At 42.2% G+C, this 16164-nt stretch overlaps 1 protein-coding gene across 2 annotated transcripts in view; it reads left to right on the top strand.

Annotated features, from left to right (window-relative positions):
- Positions 1-10280, top strand: part of AUH (AU RNA binding methylglutaconyl-CoA hydratase) — a 33499-nt gene extending 23219 nt beyond the window's left edge. For both annotated transcript variants that reach the window (XM_083404276.1, XM_083404277.1), the window contains 4 exons: positions 1360-1410; positions 5149-5196; positions 6668-7829; positions 8001-10280. In XM_083404276.1, the coding sequence (XP_083260402.1) occupies positions 1360-1410; positions 5149-5196; positions 6668-6745 (177 nt within the window). In that variant the 3' untranslated portion in view covers positions 6746-7829; positions 8001-10280. The remainder of the gene's footprint in view (positions 1-1359; positions 1411-5148; positions 5197-6667; positions 7830-8000) is intronic.
- Positions 10281-16164: the final 5884 nt, after the last annotated feature.

Raw genomic sequence — 16164 nt, 5'->3', positions numbered from 1 at the left:
GACTAGTCCAGTTTAACAATCCAGATTAAACCAATTAAACACTTTAACAGCAGCAACTTACCGTACTTTCCTGCCCTATCTAAATACACGTCAAAATTGAAAAGCCTTTGGAGTCTGTTTAAATAGGGAAGGAGCCAAACATAAAGGTTCTGGGAGGAATTCCACAGATACTGGGCCACCATATAAAAGGTCCTGTCTCTTGTCCCTGCTGATTTGCAATGATGACAGGTAGGTTATCATGTGCCAATCAGGTATTTGACCAACAATGCCAATACATGAAATTGGGCTCCAAAGTGAACAGGTAACCAATGAACCAAACACTTTGCCTTGAAAAGCCTTCAGCTGGCTGCATTCTGTACCAAAGGAAGTGTATTTAAAGGTAGCCTCACATAAAGCACAATACAGTAGTCATGTTTGGAGGTAAGCTGGGCATGAGTTTTTGAGGCAAAGTCCTCCCCCTTTTCTAGTTAGAGTCATATCCCAAGCTAGTAAAAGGCATTTGCAGTCACCAGCATCCACCAATGGTGCTGAGTCCAGAAGACCTCTGAAGCTAAGTACAGTGGTACCTTGGTAGTCGAATGGCTTGGCTCCCGAACAAATTGGCTCCTGAACGCCACAAATCCAGAAGTGAGTGTTCCGGTTTGCGAACGTTTTTCGGAAGCCGAACATCCGATGCAACTTCTGAAGCTTCTGATTGAGTGCAGGAAGCTCCTGCAGCCAATCAGAAGCCACGCCTTGGTTTTCAAACCTTTTAGGGAGTCGAATGGACTCCCGGAATGGATTAAATTTGAGAACCAAAGTACCACTGAACTTGATTTTTCAAAGAGAGTGCAGTCCCATCCAATTGCCAACCTCTAGGCCAGTTTTCAAATACTACTGAAGGAGTGTTAGCTATATATATTATAATGGTTGTGGAAACACTAATGGAAGAGTTTGTGCAATGTTAAATTGGTATGTTTGATAGCAGTTCTTACAGCTCTTATGTTTACAAGAGCTTGTGTAAACTATCCTACAGGCCGAAAATCATATTTGGATTTAGTTTCATTTTCCTCATACAGTGCTCTGGCATGAGATATAAAAAAGCACTTCATTGAATGGCAGAAACACCCAGTACGTAGAACTGTTGAGCTCAAGATGCCAAAATTATGAGGTCCCAAACACTTACCCCAAAATGTGCTTGTGTTTTGTGGTGTTTTCCAAAACGTATGGCAGAGTAGTGAAAATCTGGCTCTTCTCACAGTAATCAATAGTACTATCAGATTCTGAGAATGCTAAAGTGAGCCATTAAGCCATTTTTCTTTTATTACAAATCCTCCTTTGTATGTGGAAAACTTAAATTGAATATATTTTTAATTTTAGGGACCAGTAGCAATGAGAGTTGCAAAACTGGCCATCAATCAAGGAATGGAGGTAAGAGAACATGTCCGTGCCTGCTTAGTTATTTAAAACATTTATGTTACCCAGCTCTTCAGCAAAAAAAGGCTTCCAGAACAGCTTCCAGAGAAATAAAAAGCAAGATGATCTCTGATCTCATCCTTGCAGTATAGACATGACACAGAATGAAAGAGGAAAAAAGCAAACTCTGGAATCTTATAGTTATATTACGGGGTAAAGTAGATGTGACAGAAGCCCAATCTGATGTTGGTTAAAGCAGATGTGGGGAAATTGTTTCAAGTGCATTAGTGGTAGGGAAGTATGCCAAACATTTCCTTTGAAACTGCTTCTCCCATCATTTTTCTTTGGCGGGCGTTGCTTATTGTCTCTGACATCCATTGAAATGGAAGGTTTTGGCACTTCCTCGCTGCCCACCTTCGCAGCAACTTTAATTCTGACCTACACACTCATACCCTGGGGATTGGCGGCAAATTTTGACATGCATCTATCTTCAGCCTTCAGGTTTAACCAGAGTCCTTTTTGTTGGGGATAACCCAGACTGAAGTTCCTGGGTGTCAGAAAAGGTTATTTACCATATTTTTCGCACCATAGGGCGCACCGGACCTTAGGACGCACCTAGTTTTTTGGGGGGGAAATAAAGGAAAAAATTTTTATTTCCCCCCCAGGTGCGCTGCACCAATCCCGAAGCTTGGGGCGTGCAGAGCTCAGCGCGCCCCAAGCTTCTGGGTGCCGGCAAGGTCTCTGCTAGCTGTGGGAGAGCCGCGCGGCTCTTCCACGGCTAGCGGGGTGCTGCGCCAATCCCGAAGCTTGGGGTGTGCGGAGCTCAGCGCACCCCAAGCTTCTGGGTGCCGGCAAGGTCTCCGCTAGCCGTGGGAGAGCTGTGCGGCTTCGTGCGGCTCTCCCACGGCTAGCGGAGCGCTGCACTAATCCTGAAGCTTGGGGCGTGCGGAGCTCAGCCCCCCCCAAGCTTCTGGGTGCCAGCAAGGTGGGAGAGACGCGCTGCGCCTCCCCGCTGTCCCTGGAGCTTGCGGGGCAGGCGGCAGCGAGAAGCGCTCTTCTCCCCACCGCCTGCCTTCAGACCAGGTCCGGGAACAGCGGGAAGCGCGCTGCGCCTCCCCGCTGTCCCCGGAGCTTGCGAGGCAGGCAGCGGGGAGAAGCGCTCTTCTCCCCACCGCCTGCCTTCAGACCAGGTCCGGGAACAGCGGGAAGACGCGCTGCGCCTCCCCGCTGTCCCCGGAGCTTGCGAGGCAGGCAGCGGGGAGAAGCGCTCTTCTCCCCACCGCCTGCCTTCAGAGCAGGTCCGGGAACAGCGGGAAGACGCGCTGCGCCTCCCCGCTGTCCCCGGAGCTTGCGGGGCAGGCAGCGGGGAGAAGCGCTCTTCTCCCCACCGCCTGCCTTCAGAGCAGGTCCGGGAACAGCGGGAAGACGCGCTGCGCCTCCCCGCTGTCCCCGGAGCTTGCGGGCAGGCAGCGGGGAGAAGCGCTCTTCTCCCCACCGCCTGCCTTCAGAGCAGGTCCGGGAACAGCGGGAAGACGCGCTGCGCCTCCCCGCTGTCCCCGGAGTTTGCGGGGCAGGCAGCGGGGAGAAGCGCTCTTCTCCCCACCGCCTGCCTTCAGACCAGGTCCGGGAACAGCGGGAAGACGCGCTGCGCCTCCCCGCTGTCCCCGGAGCTTGCGGGGCAGGCAGCGGGGAGAAGCGCTCTTCTCCCCGTCGCCAGCCTTCGGATCAGGTCCGGGGACAGCGGGATGGCGGCGTTCTGCCTCCCCGCTGTCCCCCGACCTTGTGGGGCTGGCGCTGGGGCTCTCCTGAAGCCTGGAGAGCGAGAGGGGTCGATGCGCACCGACCCCTCTCACTCTCCAGGCTTCAGCGAAAGCCTGCATTCGCTCCATAGGACGCACACACATTTCCCCTTCATTTTTGGAGGGGAAAAAGTGCGTCCTATGGAGCGAAAAATACGGTATGTATGCAACAACTGTGGCTCGTGTTTTGTTAGCCCCCAAATGGAAAGTGAGCGAGGTCCCAAATAAGAGGATAGGCACCTTAAGTTGACAGAATATGCCCAACTTGCAGACTAAACATATAGAATAAGAGAGCAAGAAGAATATACATTTAAAGAAGACTTGAGAAACGTTTATTGAATATATGGAAAATAACTGTACAGCTGAAAACGCTGGCAGCAATAAGATAAATTCAACAGCGTAAAGAATTTTTTTGGCTGTAAAAGTGGAAAACTGATTTTGAATGGTTATAGTAAAATATGCAGGGATGTATGATATGTAAAACGAACCAAGGAAAGAGAAGAAGGGAAGTCATTGGGTTTTTTAAAGTTTGTGAAATGTTTATTTGGAAATGTAAAATTGGCAGTTTAATAAAAACTATTATAAAAAATTAAAAGAATTAACACCAAGTAGCAGCATTATCTTAACTTTCACAGAAAGTAGTTTTTAATAAATCTAAAATAAAGGTACCTATGAAAAGAACTCTGTTCCAAAGCCTTTTGTGATATCATGTTGCGGTGCATAAACACACTTTTATGTGCTCAGCACAGTTATTTGTAAGATTTTCTTGAAACCCAAACCCTCAAATTGATTTCCTAAACTGCTTTTTAAATATCCCTGGGTCTAAATGGAGACTGCTTCTTGTTGCATTACATTTCACTGTCTCTCACTTACCTTTGTGCGGTACCTGCTCATAAACACTGGACTGCTGGGCTCAGGTTTTCATTATGTTGTTATTGTAAGGTTACCAGATTTCTTTCAATGACTCCGGAGACACTTATTGTTCGCTATGTACATGTGAATGCTGAGAAAACTGTATCTCTGGGGACTGTCCCCGGGAAACAGGGACGTCTGGTAACCTTATTTATAGAACTGGGGGAAGGGTGTCCCCCTAAACTCTAAAATTAATAAATGCTAGGGCTTGGAACCATTTGCAATATGAAGAGAGAATATAAGCTGCAAAGGAATTCCTGGGTAGCCTAGTCAAACTAGGGCTGTTAAGAGAACCATTGTGAGTCATTTACAAGACAAGGTGTGAACAGAGACTGGAGATTTGAAAGGTTGCCAGGGTAACTGCTCTGGCAGAGGGCAAGGGGCTATTGGGAAGAAGGGAAGAAGGGGGAGAGCCATCTTGGCGAGGGAGAAGGAAGGGCTGCTTGCAATGTTTTGGGCCATGTAAGATCTGGACCCCCTCCATGCAGACTGAAGGTGTAAATATGTGGATAAAACCGTATTTCTTAAAGCGTGATCGTCTCTGTCGTGTCTTCCATTCTCCAAAGGGACACAGACCCTGTGTGGGTGCCTGAGATTTCATGCACTCTTGGCACAACTTGGACAGGCACTGGGCTTTTCTAATACAATTTCTGTTTTTGTAAAATAATACTGAATTTACCAATTTTACCTCCAAATTGGATGTAGTAGACATAATGTAGGATCATAAAAAATAACCAGAACACAGGGTCAAATGTTTAGCTTCCACTAAAATTAGCCATTTTTCCATACCCGCTTGTGTAATTTCAAAATAGTAAAATGCTGAAGGAAAATGTCACCCTGCAATGAAGATCAAATATGCCAAAGCCTGGTATGTGCAAACTCGTTGTATGTAAACATGAAATTTGGACCTAAGATACTGTAGAAATGTTTCTCAAGATAGTTACTTTTGTTACTTTTTTCTGATAATTTGTTTTTTAAATGTCACCAGCAGTGATTATGGTGTAAAAATCTTTTTACTACATTTCATGTATCGGTTTCATAGGTGGACCTGCTAACCGGTTTAGCAATTGAGGAAGCTTGTTATGCTCAGGTATGTACCTCAAATTTGTGCAAAAAAACAAAACCCCAAAATGAAAAAAAAAATATCCACCTGTGTCAAAGATTGTATTTCTTCATTTCTAAATGTAAGTAGTCAGTGAGTTGCATTTTCATTCTCATAGGCCTAATATAAAGTTTACATTTACCATTGATAGTGCTAATGTTTGCTAATTCAGATCTGGAAATACCTGTCAAGCATTCAATATTTTTGTGAGAATAATAGATACATTGTTTATGCATTATGCTGAATGGATGCATCACACACTTAGTGTCTCCCTGTTAAAACGAATGGTAAATATTCCCATAAGTTACTAAAGCTGGGTAGGGCAACATGGCGCACCTCAAGTGTTGCTGGACACCCTATTTCCACAACTAGCATGGTCACCAGGATTTTCTGGGCCTAGAAATTAGATTGGACCTCTGCTGCATCCACCAAATTTGCATGGACAGTTTTTATTCTGTCTTGCAGGTGGGGTGGAGGCCAAAAATAAATCAAGAGTCACAGACAAGTAACAAGCTGTCTGACAGGGTGTATGTAGGTGAAACATTCTGTACTAGAATAAGATTAAAATAGTTGAATTTCTTTCTGGTCAAAGGCACAAGAGCCCTACTCTCACACCATGAAATTTGATGCATTTGGCAGGTTTAATCTATTCTGGAGTGCCTGCAAATTCCACCCACATCTGTCAGAAGGGGGAAATGTCATAGTTCTTTTTTGCTCTCCATGGTGGGAAACAGACCTTTTATCTCAATGAAGAAGGTGCCTCATATGTAAAATATGACTTGAATCAGACAGAGCACAGAGTGACTGGGAATATAGACTGAGCACAGAGTGACTTAGGCTGCATTCTGAAGTGACAGGTACAGATCTGAATTTTTTGGCCAGAGCGCACCCCTAGAATATACATTCAGGCTTACTTCAGTCATGAGCTGGAGTTTCTTGGCCAGAGTTCTTCTTTCATTCCATAGCAGTCTGGCATTGTCACCTTTACCATGCATGCAGATTTACCCCTAAACTAAGCTCAGTAATGAGGCTAACTTTTGTTTGTACTGGGTTGAGCCAAAATCAGCTTCTTTTAGGTAAAAACTCATTCTGTGTCAAGTCTGGAAAATTTCACAGTCATGAAAGTTCTTAACTTTGCAGCAGGTACCAGATTTAGGAAGCCATTTCTCAGCCTTCACGCTTATGGCAAAATAAGTGTTTGCATGTTCCTTCATCAAGATAATCTTAGTGTAGAAAGAGCATATTGGGAACTGCTCTCAATGTGCTAGCCCTTCCACTGGTTTAAATCAGCAAAAGAGTGACTACAGAGAATTGTGATTGATTTATAACAGCTGCAGGTTTCCTTAGCTTTCTGAATGCATATTATGAATTGAACTTGACAGCTCTTGAGGGTGAAGGTGCGTGAAAATGAGACTTAACTTTAAATGTGGGCACTGAGAATGATTTTTGTTCATTCTAGACTATTCCAACAAAAGACAGAATTGAAGGTCTTCTTGCTTTTAAAGAAAAAAGACCCCCTCGCTACAAGGGAGAATAGAAAAAACAACAACAACAGCAGCACATATGCCTTTAGAAAAACAAATGAAATACACATACTACAGGAAAGACTTTCCAGCTGTGTTTTTTTTTTGCCTCAGAACCTGGAATATCGCAACCAGGAAAGTAAATGTTAACCACCGATACTTTGATCTATAATGTATTCAGATGCATATTTACCCTTAACAATTTCTCAAAACTTCTGTGTGTATTTACGAGGTCATTGAGTTATACAGCACTTTATTCCATATATTTGAATTGCATTCCTTATCAGATAAATATATTGAATGCCTAATGCAGACAAAGCTGAAGAGAACATCAGATGTACAAGTCTTCTGCTGTTGAAACAAAAAAATAAAATTCTGCACACCCAAACATGTGAAATGGACTGCATAAAGTTTCTAAATGAAACCTTCTTTAGATCAAAAATACCATTCTTGTTCTCTACTTGAATGTATAAATTAGTTAGCTGAATTGATGCGGCAAAGCAACTGGGTGATCAGCGGTTCATATAGTCTGTTGGTATATGAAATCCATTTGGAAACTTTATTGTGGTGTTGCACAGTTGTAAAAGGGTGATTTGCTATGTTAATACCATTGTGCTAAAGTTCAGCTTTAATCCAATTTTAATAATAAAATAGGCTGAACTTAGATTTCCTCTCAGAGCTATTTGAGTGCAACACGACATAGGTCATGAATTGTGGTATTTTCACGCCTGATGCCAAATGGACCTTGGAGCTACTTTTTGGCTAGTAGTGTGCATGCATGCATATTGTCAATGTAGAATAAAGAGCCTCATAGAATAATGTTAAAATATTTGTAAGGTAAGGACTGTCTTATACAAACACAAAAATCATAACCACCATTATAGCTTGATAGTAAACATGTCTACTCCAAAGTTGTCACCGGAAGGTTTGCTTAGGGCCATAGCTAAGTGTCATGTGGAAGCACATTTCAGTTGATGTTCTACATGAAATAAGCTAAGGGGAAAATGAAAATTGTGAAAAGCAGTTCTTTTGCAGCATTGTAGAAATCATTTCTACATTTGGGGTTCCGTTCAACTGAGTCCTACTCAGAATAAAAAGGTAAAGGTACCCCTGCCCGTACGGGCCAGTCTTGACAGACTCTAGGGTTGTGCGCCCATCTCACTCAAGAGGCCAAGGGCCAGCGCTGTCCGAAGACACTTCCGGGTCACGTGGCCAGCGTGACATCGCTGCTCTGGCGAGCCAGAGCCGCACACGGAAACGCCGTAATAGACCCATTGCAAATCATTAATCTTTAAACTTATTCATGTCCGTTAACTGGTGGGAAGGTTGGCCCATTTCCTGAGATAATCAGGACCCGGACTATTTGGTAAATATGAGAACTGGGCAGGAATGGCATATTCATTTGAAACGTTTCCTTTAAAAATGTATCTCATTAAATCCTATTTAATGTTTACAAATGTATTCCTTGTCATCAAGACCCACAGAAACATCGCTGTACGCATTCTCACATATGACACGGAAAAGTTCAAATAGGGCTGCCATATTTGATCTCTGCTATTTCCATAGTGGCTCTGCATCTGAAAGTAACTGGTGGTGAAACATTTATCTACAAATATATATTAGAAACCTGCTAAAGACCGTCTTAGAATAATGTAACACCCAGCGCCCTAATTAGGAAGGTGCCTAAGTTCAAATATATTTAGAACTTATGGTTCAACGTGGACTGTTTGTATCTCACTTCGTAAACAATGCTGCTAATGCTAATAAAAAGTCTCAGCTAACGACATCCTTTTTAAAAGTTACACAATAGCAGCAGGCACAGAACTAGAAATGCCTGCTCAACATCTCTTTGGAGCAGGTCAATTTTGTGTCCTCTGAAAAGCTGTAAGAACTATATCACTTCAGATGAGTTGTTCCCTAATCTTGGGGGCATGGGGGGGGGTGCGTATTTAGAGCAGGGTCTGACTTGGAGACCGTATATAGGAACTGGGTTAACATGGGGAGAATTTGTTTTCAAAGAATATGCATCCCAGGGCATTGAGGATTTCAAGGGGAATAACTCACTGCTTGAATTCAGCCAGGAAGCTAACAGCCAGTGCAGTTGCTGTAGAATAGGATGAATTGTGTTCCTGCCGCCCTGTATCCAACAGGAGCCGTTAGTGACGTTTTGTGCTAGATGAACGTACAAGACAATCCAAGCCACGCATAAAGTGCATTACAGTAGATTGCTCTAAAGGGTATGAAAGCACAGATTGGTGCGTCAAAATCCCTCTCTACAGGAAGGGGTGTAGCCTTCGTAGACAGATAAAGGCGATAAAAGCTGCTCCTGAGTAACACCTGCTTCCCAAGGTGGGAAATACAACCCATGGGCACTTTATGCTGCTAATCTTATTCAGAACAGTTAAAGAGAACTTGCTCTGGATTCAGTTTTATCCTTTTTAACCAGATCAGTTAAACCACTGCCTCCGAGCATTGGTTTAAAACTGTTTGGCCGATACCCAAAGTTGAATGCTAAGCCTTTGGAGTGAGACTACTACTGCCCCCGTTGTGTAATTCTTACCTTCTAGAATAAGATTTAATTTATTAATATGACTTATTTCAAGTATTTCAAAGAAACTTATCATGTGGCATTGTCTGCTGTTAGAGTAACATGGCATGCATGTGGTTACGTTTTAGCTGTATGGTGGTAAAAGCGGATCAATATGAAATGCAAGAGCTCATTAAAATTAACCTTCAACTATATAGCTATATGAACATTGATTATATATGGTACAGTGGGTTTATCATTTTGCTGGCTGATGAATCTGCTAGGAAGATCATTTCATGCATTATAGTTTTTAAAGTAAAAACTGGAGCAGTTCCTGACAGTTAAACAAAGCTCCTTATTTTGTTTTGTCTCTAAAAAAATTGAAATGCTATTCTTAATGTGCAAGTTGTAATTTAATATGATCCTGCACTCAGTTATGCACACTTAAGTACATTCACTTAAGTGGGACTGAGCCTGTCTAATTGATGCAGAAATAATATAAATTCTGTGTGGAATGTCTCTACTTATTTCACCAAGATTACTGATAGGATGTCAAAACATTGACTAGATAAAGTGAAACTTTTGGGCATTGTCAGAACACTTGTGTTTTTAATTATTACTGATTTTAATATAAGGAAATTATTTGTCCATTACATTTATTTTTCTCAGGGGAAATTGCCTTTTTCCGGTACTTAACTACCTCCTGCCCATTTCTTTGTATTTGCTTGTTGCCTTTGTTAATTCTGATTGTTGCTGAGCATAAAAAGATTGTAGTACTTACTGAAACTAGTTTCAGAGGAAAAACCACATAGAAAATTCATATTATATTAAAGGGGATGAAATTATATCAAATCACATTCATACTGATTTATTAGTAGTATTGCTAGCAACCTTTTTCATAAAACTATAATTGGAGGAGGTGCTTCTCATCATAAGAACACGTTGCCTGCTTTCTTATTCAGCTACTGGATTTCAGTGTTTCCAGGTCATTGTATTTATTAAATTTTATTTCTGTCTTCTCATCTTTTGCCTGTGCACATCAGACAGTAGTAATTTGTGTATATCTCCCTTTATTTTGGTATCTCATTCACTGTGAGTAATAGGTGTGATTAGCCTATTGGCATGAAAATCATGTTTGTAAATAGTACTTCAGCTCCAGTGATCCTGTTCTATGAATAAAATGCGCTTGGTACTGATTCTCTTCTCGCACATTTGCAGACACTGATCTTGAGACAATTTCAGAGGTGGAGGTTAAATGGGATGGGGGAGATTGGCAATTCCTTTGCAGAAACAGAAGTTACTTGTGCTCCTATAGCTGAATCTTTGAGTTGAAGCTATCTCCTTAAAGCAGGCATGTTGTTTCAACCCTAAAAAAAAGCTCAACAACTTCAATCTTATGGGGTAAAAAAAGCTGAACAATTTCAATTCTAAAAAAGGTCAACAACTTTGGTCGGCCCTCATGGCCCTTCACTTCATCAAATCTGGCCCTCTTTGAAAAATGTTTGGACACCAATGCCTTAAAGTGAATATTCCCGTAATACATAATTTTATAGTGCATTCTAAAATCCCCCATTGAAATAAATAGTCTCAAGTAGAATCTGCACATGGGTTGTTAACCACTAACTCTTCTTTTTTGCTGTTTATAAGTTTCATCAAGTTACAGCATGAAGTCACAGTCCTGTAACCGTTCCCCTTAATGCAGATATTCACATGTTCTCAGATCATTACAGTCAAACTTTGGGTCCCGAACACCTCCGTTATCGTACGTTTCTGCTCCCGAATGCTGAAAACCCAGAAGTAAGTGTTCCAGTTTTCTAATGTTTTTTGAAACCCAATCGTCCGACACGGCTTCCACTTGAGTGCAAGAAGTTCTTGCAACCAATCGGAAGCCGCGCCTCAGTTGTCAGACGTTTCGGAAGCCAAACAGTCTTCCGGAACGGATTACGTTCGACGACCGAGGTTTGACTGTATATAATACTTCACCCCACTCACACTTGATAACAGACACACAAACACACCAGACAGGACAAAAAGAAGATGTGGGGGGCTGCACTTTTTTTTTTCCAAATTCCGACCGTGAAAAGTTAAAGTGTGTCTTAAATTCGTGACCTTACAAAAAGTGGCTTTTACGATATCCCTGCTGAAACAGGCATACGGTAAAACGGAACAAAAAATGTTTTCTTGCTGATTTGCGAGCTTGAGACTGTTCATTTGCCATTTATGGGTGAGAGTGCCTGTGGAATTGTAGCAATTAAATAGCGATTTGCAATTTTAGCGATTGTACAGTAACTTTTGTGGGCTTAGAGATCAAAGGCTTAAATTGGCTTGGAGTTACAATCCTACCAACCACAGCCTGTAACCCAATTATAAGGGAGTGGCTTATATTCAGGTATTGTCCTTTTTTCTGTTCCCTCCTTGACTTTTGAAGGTGCAGCTTATTTGTGGATGTGGCTTATATTTGGGCCAATACTGTACCTGGTATATATTTTGCAGAATTGCTGTGAGGTGCTGCAATTTAATTGATTCCTCATTCAAAGATCACCTTGAGCCTTTTGGTCAAGGAGACCATAGTAGTTCTTCCGTAATAAATTACTCATGTCCAATATCACCTCCTCAGTTAAATGTTCTCTTTGATGTACAGAGTAACACCACCTCTTAATATGCCCTTCCCTATTCCCCCCTTTATAGTTTGTGTCCAGAGAGAACAATGTCCCACTGGTTGTCTCCACTCCACCAAGTTTCCATTATGCCCAGTATATCTGTGCTCTTTTCTGTGACCAAACACTTTAACTTACCAATATTGGATGGCTGGCGGCTAACAGATTGGGGTTGAATCCTGACAAGACAGAAGTACTGTTTTTGGGAGACAGGGGGCGGGTGGGTGTGGTGGATTCCCTGGTCCTGAATGGGGTAACTTTGCCCCTGAAGGACCAGGTGCGCAGCCTGGGAGACATTTTGGACTCACAGCTGTCCATGGAGGTACAGGTTAATTCTGTGACCTGGGCAGCTGTCTACCAGCTCCATCTGGTACGCAGGCTGAGCCCCTACCTGCCCGCGGACTGTCTCACCAGAGTGGTGCATGCTCTAGTTACCTCCTGCTTGGACTACTGCAGTGTGTTCTATGTGGTGACCTTTGAAGGTGACCCAGAAACTGCAACTAATACAGAATGCGGCAGCTAGACTGATGACTGGGAGCGGCCGCTGAGACCACATAACACCTGTCTTGAAAGACCTACATTGGCTACGTTTCGGAGCACAATTCAAAGTGTTGGTGCTTTAAAGCCCTAAATGGCCTCGGTACTGTATACCTGAAGGAGCGTCTCCACCCCCATCGTTCAGCCCGGACACAGAGATCCAGCGCCGAGGGCCTTCTGGTGGTTCCCTCATTGTGAGAAGTGAGATTACAGGGAACCAGACAGAGGGCCTTCTCGGTAGTGGCGCACGCTCTGTGGAACACCCTTCAGATGTGAAGGAAATAAGTAGCTATCCTATCTTTAAAAGACATCTGAAGGCAGCCCTGTTCATGGAGGTTTTTAATATTTAACGCTGTATTGTTTTTAATACTTGATTGGGAGCCGCCCAGAGTGGCTGGGGAAACTCAGCCAGATGGGCGGGGTATAATTAATAAATTATTATTAGTAGTAGTAGTATTTATTATTGGCTTGGAGGCTCAGTGTATTCAGTTTGCAATCTAACCATAAGTGTGTGTGTCTATCCATTCCAATGGGACAAACTGGTACAGTCTTATGGCAATAGTCACAGGCTGTAAAGGTATATCAATCAGTGAATCAGATTTCTGCATATTTCTTAGCTTTGTGCAGGTAGCCCACGGCATGTCTGTGAATTTGTAGTTAAAGAGTATTCACATTGATTTAAAATTGCATTTTTTTATTCCTTTTGTTCTTTTGTGTTTTGCTGTATTACAACTCGAATTCTATGGAATTCAAACTATGACACAATCAGATACAATGTATAAGACATAAAATAACCAATTAAAATACAATTAAAATCTTACGACATCTAGCCCAGTGCATTCCAGTTGTTAAAACAGGCAGAAAAATCATCTGCGAAGACCCTTAGCAATTTTCAAGTGGTCTGTGTTGGTGGGGAGGAGAAGGGGGGAGTTTGAGAACTCCCAAACTACTGTTGTGTTGCTTTTGAGATTGTTCACTGACGTTTTGGGAAAAAAACATGCTTTCTTTGCTTTCTAATTGGGCCATGTCTCCTCAGGTGTTTGTGCAGAATTGTCTTCTGCAGGGGAAAAAAGCCTTTATATTTCTTATAATTATAGCATGCTTGTCTGAAAGGTTTCGCAAATGTTCTTTTCGGTAATACTGGTAGGAGATTAAGTAAGAGCTTCTCGCTCGTGTTATTGCTCAAGACCTTCAGATGCCATTGTTATGTGCTGAGATTTGATGTCCCATGCATTCCTTTGGCGGCATTTGTTCCTCTGACCTTTATACTCGTTTGGCTCATCGAGCGCTCTTGTAAAAATGCATGTGTTTTCTCACACACAAATGCCAGGAACCACTTGAACTGCATATTTGATTCCAGCTTTAATGGGAGACATTCCTAATGGACAACAGTAATACAGCCAAGCCAAATTGGCCACGGTTTTATGTTTACTATGGCAGAATGTAAGAACTTCAAAGCTCCTTTGTAAGACTTGAAAAGAAGACAAGTTTCTCCTTCATATCATCAAGCTTAATTACTGTCAATAAGCCACAGTTGGCAAGAACAGCACATCACATGTTTCCAGTTCTGTCTTGGGAAAGGTCAACACAATTTTTTATATATATTATGCAGCCATGTACTCTGATCACATAACACGTTTTAGAAAGCATTATGCAATATTATGCTCCTGATTAACAACTGCTTGCACAAGAAGTTTTTCATTAGCTTGAATGTTTGTATCCTGGGAATGATTAACTTTGTGACATAACTCACATAAATATTGAAAGCTCAGACAACTTCAGACTCATGTTTCAGGAATAGCCAAACACTTTTCACTTGGTAGTGTACGTGATTAAAAACTGTTTTCAGCTTCAGAGGTGAAAAATAGGGTAACCCATTTCAGGAAAGAGCAGAGATGATTTATTTTTAGGGGTCAAAGTGACACACATGCTTTAAAAAAATAATAATGTTGAAAACAGCATTTCCTTGGTTCTGCAAATGTTATCAATTTTCTCCAACAACTCAGATTTTTATTGTTCTACTGCCAAACTTAGAAGTAAAAGTGGCTCATATATATTCAGTGTCAATAATCACTTTTTATCTTGGGACAAGTACGTACAAGCATTGGTCAAAACTGGTCAAAGGCTGTGTGTTTGTTACTGGCCCTTAGTAATGCGAAAGAAAAGCAAAAACTTTTGAATACACTGAAGAACAGACCCTGCATGCTCAAAAGTATCTGATTTTTAAAAAGAGCAATTTGGTTGTTCTCAATCATAAGCTGAGCAAGATTAATTCATTAAATAAATAAATAAATAAATAACTCCTGATTGGAAGTGGCAAGTTTGCTGAACTTTTGCCAGAACCCATCTGACATTTGCTAAAATATTGTGTTGGAATGAACCATCTCCCCCCCCCCCCCCCTTTACACGCCATAGTGTAAAATCAGATTTTGGAAATGTTTCTATACCATCAGAAAAGTTTCTATACTATCAGCAGGTTCTGATATGAGTACAGTTCCTGAATGGTGCAGCAATAAAATTTCCAGCGCATTTGCAAAGCTAAGCAGGTTCTGGTATGGTTTCAACTTGAATGGGGGACTGCGTGTTGAGAGTCGGACTAAATGAGCCTTGGGGTCCCTTCCAACTCTTTGATTCTGTGAAGTAGAAATACTTTTGGCACCACTAGTGAAGTCTCATGTAAAATATTTTTATATTGCAGAGCAAGTAGCTTCAAATTTCATATAATAGCAACATGGAAATAGAAGATAACAGTGTTTGAATCTTGGGAAAATACTGTATCTAGATTGTGTTGGTTAGCACAATCTATTAGCAGAGGAGGAAGCTACATGCTTCTTAGCTGATCACCCAATTCGATGGGCATCCTTCACATCTCTTCAGAATACAGTACTGCTTTTAACCTAAAAGAGGTTGTCTTATACACTTTCCAGCCCTGTGTTTGTCTGGTCTGGAAAATGGTCTGCTGCAGCAACTCTCACTAGAATGAGTAATACATAGTCGTGTGGGTTGTCCATCGGAATTAGTGCAGCCGTTTGTGAAAAGGTAAACGACTTGAGTAAGGATCTGACCTCCATATTCTGCTGGGGAGAGGCGGTTCTGCTGGGAGAGGCGGTTTAGGAATGTTACCATATTACCTCATGTGTTCCATTCCGCAGGATCAGCTCAGCCAAAAGCAAATAAAAAGCTAAACATTGACTTGGAGTGTGTTCTCGGGAACTTGAGCAATGTCTTTTCCTCCATTCCAGTGTAGTAACGGCAGCGAGTGGAAAGGAAGGAGATTCTGTTACCGCAATCGTATCAGTGCTCCTTATTTGCCTTGAATCTACGTGCGGAGCCAGCTAGGCTTTCAGCTGCGATGACGAAATGTCATGCCTTTCTTCCTGGAATAGTATGCAGATAAGAGGCCACTGGCTATGTTGAGGTTTCAGATGAACTCCTCTCAGGGTTTCAAAACAGCGTGTCACAATTTGATCAGGTTTCTTTAGCAACCGGTTCATTACATTTTGTCTTCAGGACAAAAGGAGAGGAGAGAAGGAGCAGTTTGTGTGCTCATTCCTTTGTGGTTTTGCGGTTGTCGGCTCGCAGGATGTGACTGTGGAGACTTTTAACTTTTACATAATCTCAACACTGAATTACCGGCTCTTGGGAATCACAAGCGAAGAGAGAGCTGTTGCATTCAGGTACCGCTTATGGGCTTCTGTTGTTGTTGTTTAGT

Source organism: Podarcis tiliguerta, assembly GCF_965153285.1.
Source record: "Podarcis tiliguerta genome assembly, chromosome: 11".
NCBI lineage: Eukaryota > Metazoa > Chordata > Lepidosauria > Squamata > Lacertidae > Podarcis > Podarcis tiliguerta.
Note: the sequence above shows the minus strand (reverse complement) of the source record. Positions and strands in the feature narration are given on the sequence as shown.